The sequence below is a fragment of the Tupaia chinensis genome, unplaced genomic scaffold (assembly GCF_000334495.1).
Source record: "Tupaia chinensis unplaced genomic scaffold, TupChi_1.0 Scaffold149184_1, whole genome shotgun sequence".
NCBI classification, from domain to species: Eukaryota; Metazoa; Chordata; class Mammalia; order Scandentia; family Tupaiidae; genus Tupaia; species Tupaia belangeri.
Window position 1 is genome coordinate 57,422 of NW_006209032.1, and position 488 is coordinate 57,909.

The 488-nt window shown below is 65.0% G+C and overlaps 1 protein-coding gene across 1 annotated transcript in view; it reads right to left on the reverse strand.

The window, feature by feature from the left end:
* The window catches only part of SLC38A3 (solute carrier family 38 member 3), a gene marked incomplete in the record, with an annotated part of 21,402 nt that overhangs the window by 8,202 nt on the left and 12,712 nt on the right, over window positions 1-488 (reverse strand). Inside the window, 2 exon segments of the mRNA XM_014585207.2 lie at window positions 258-339; window positions 431-488. Of these exon segments, the coding sequence (XP_014440693.1) occupies window positions 258-339; window positions 431-488 (140 nt within the window).

The window sequence follows — 488 nt, forward strand, 5'->3', positions numbered from 1 at the left end:
GTTGCTTACAGCTAAGCTGAGGCTCTCATGCTCCCAGGCGAGCCGGGGTGGGAGAGGCCTGGCTTCCGCGGCTACACCTACAGCCTGCCCTGCCCCAGCCCCGGACGCCCCCCAGGGCCTCCCTAGGTAGGCATGCACAGGTACAGACAGAATGCTACCTCCCCTGGCCACTCTCAGCCCTCCAACACTGCTTTCTGCTCATCATGGTGGGCACGGGGAGTGACTAGCCCACCCACCCCCCGCCGCCCCAGGCTCACGAGGTCTGCTCCTCCAAGTTCAGGAAGGTCTGTATGACAAGGGGCAGCTCAGACTTGATGATGTACAGGTAGCTAGACATGGCTGCAGGGAGACGGGGGCAGGCGTTTGGACCTCTCTGATGTGAGACCTGCCCCCTGCCCCCGGGCGGCCTGCCGCCTGCCCACGGTCTCACCTCCGATATTCTGAAGCATGATGGCCAGGGCGGCCGCCAGCTTCCCCGGGGTCCCGAA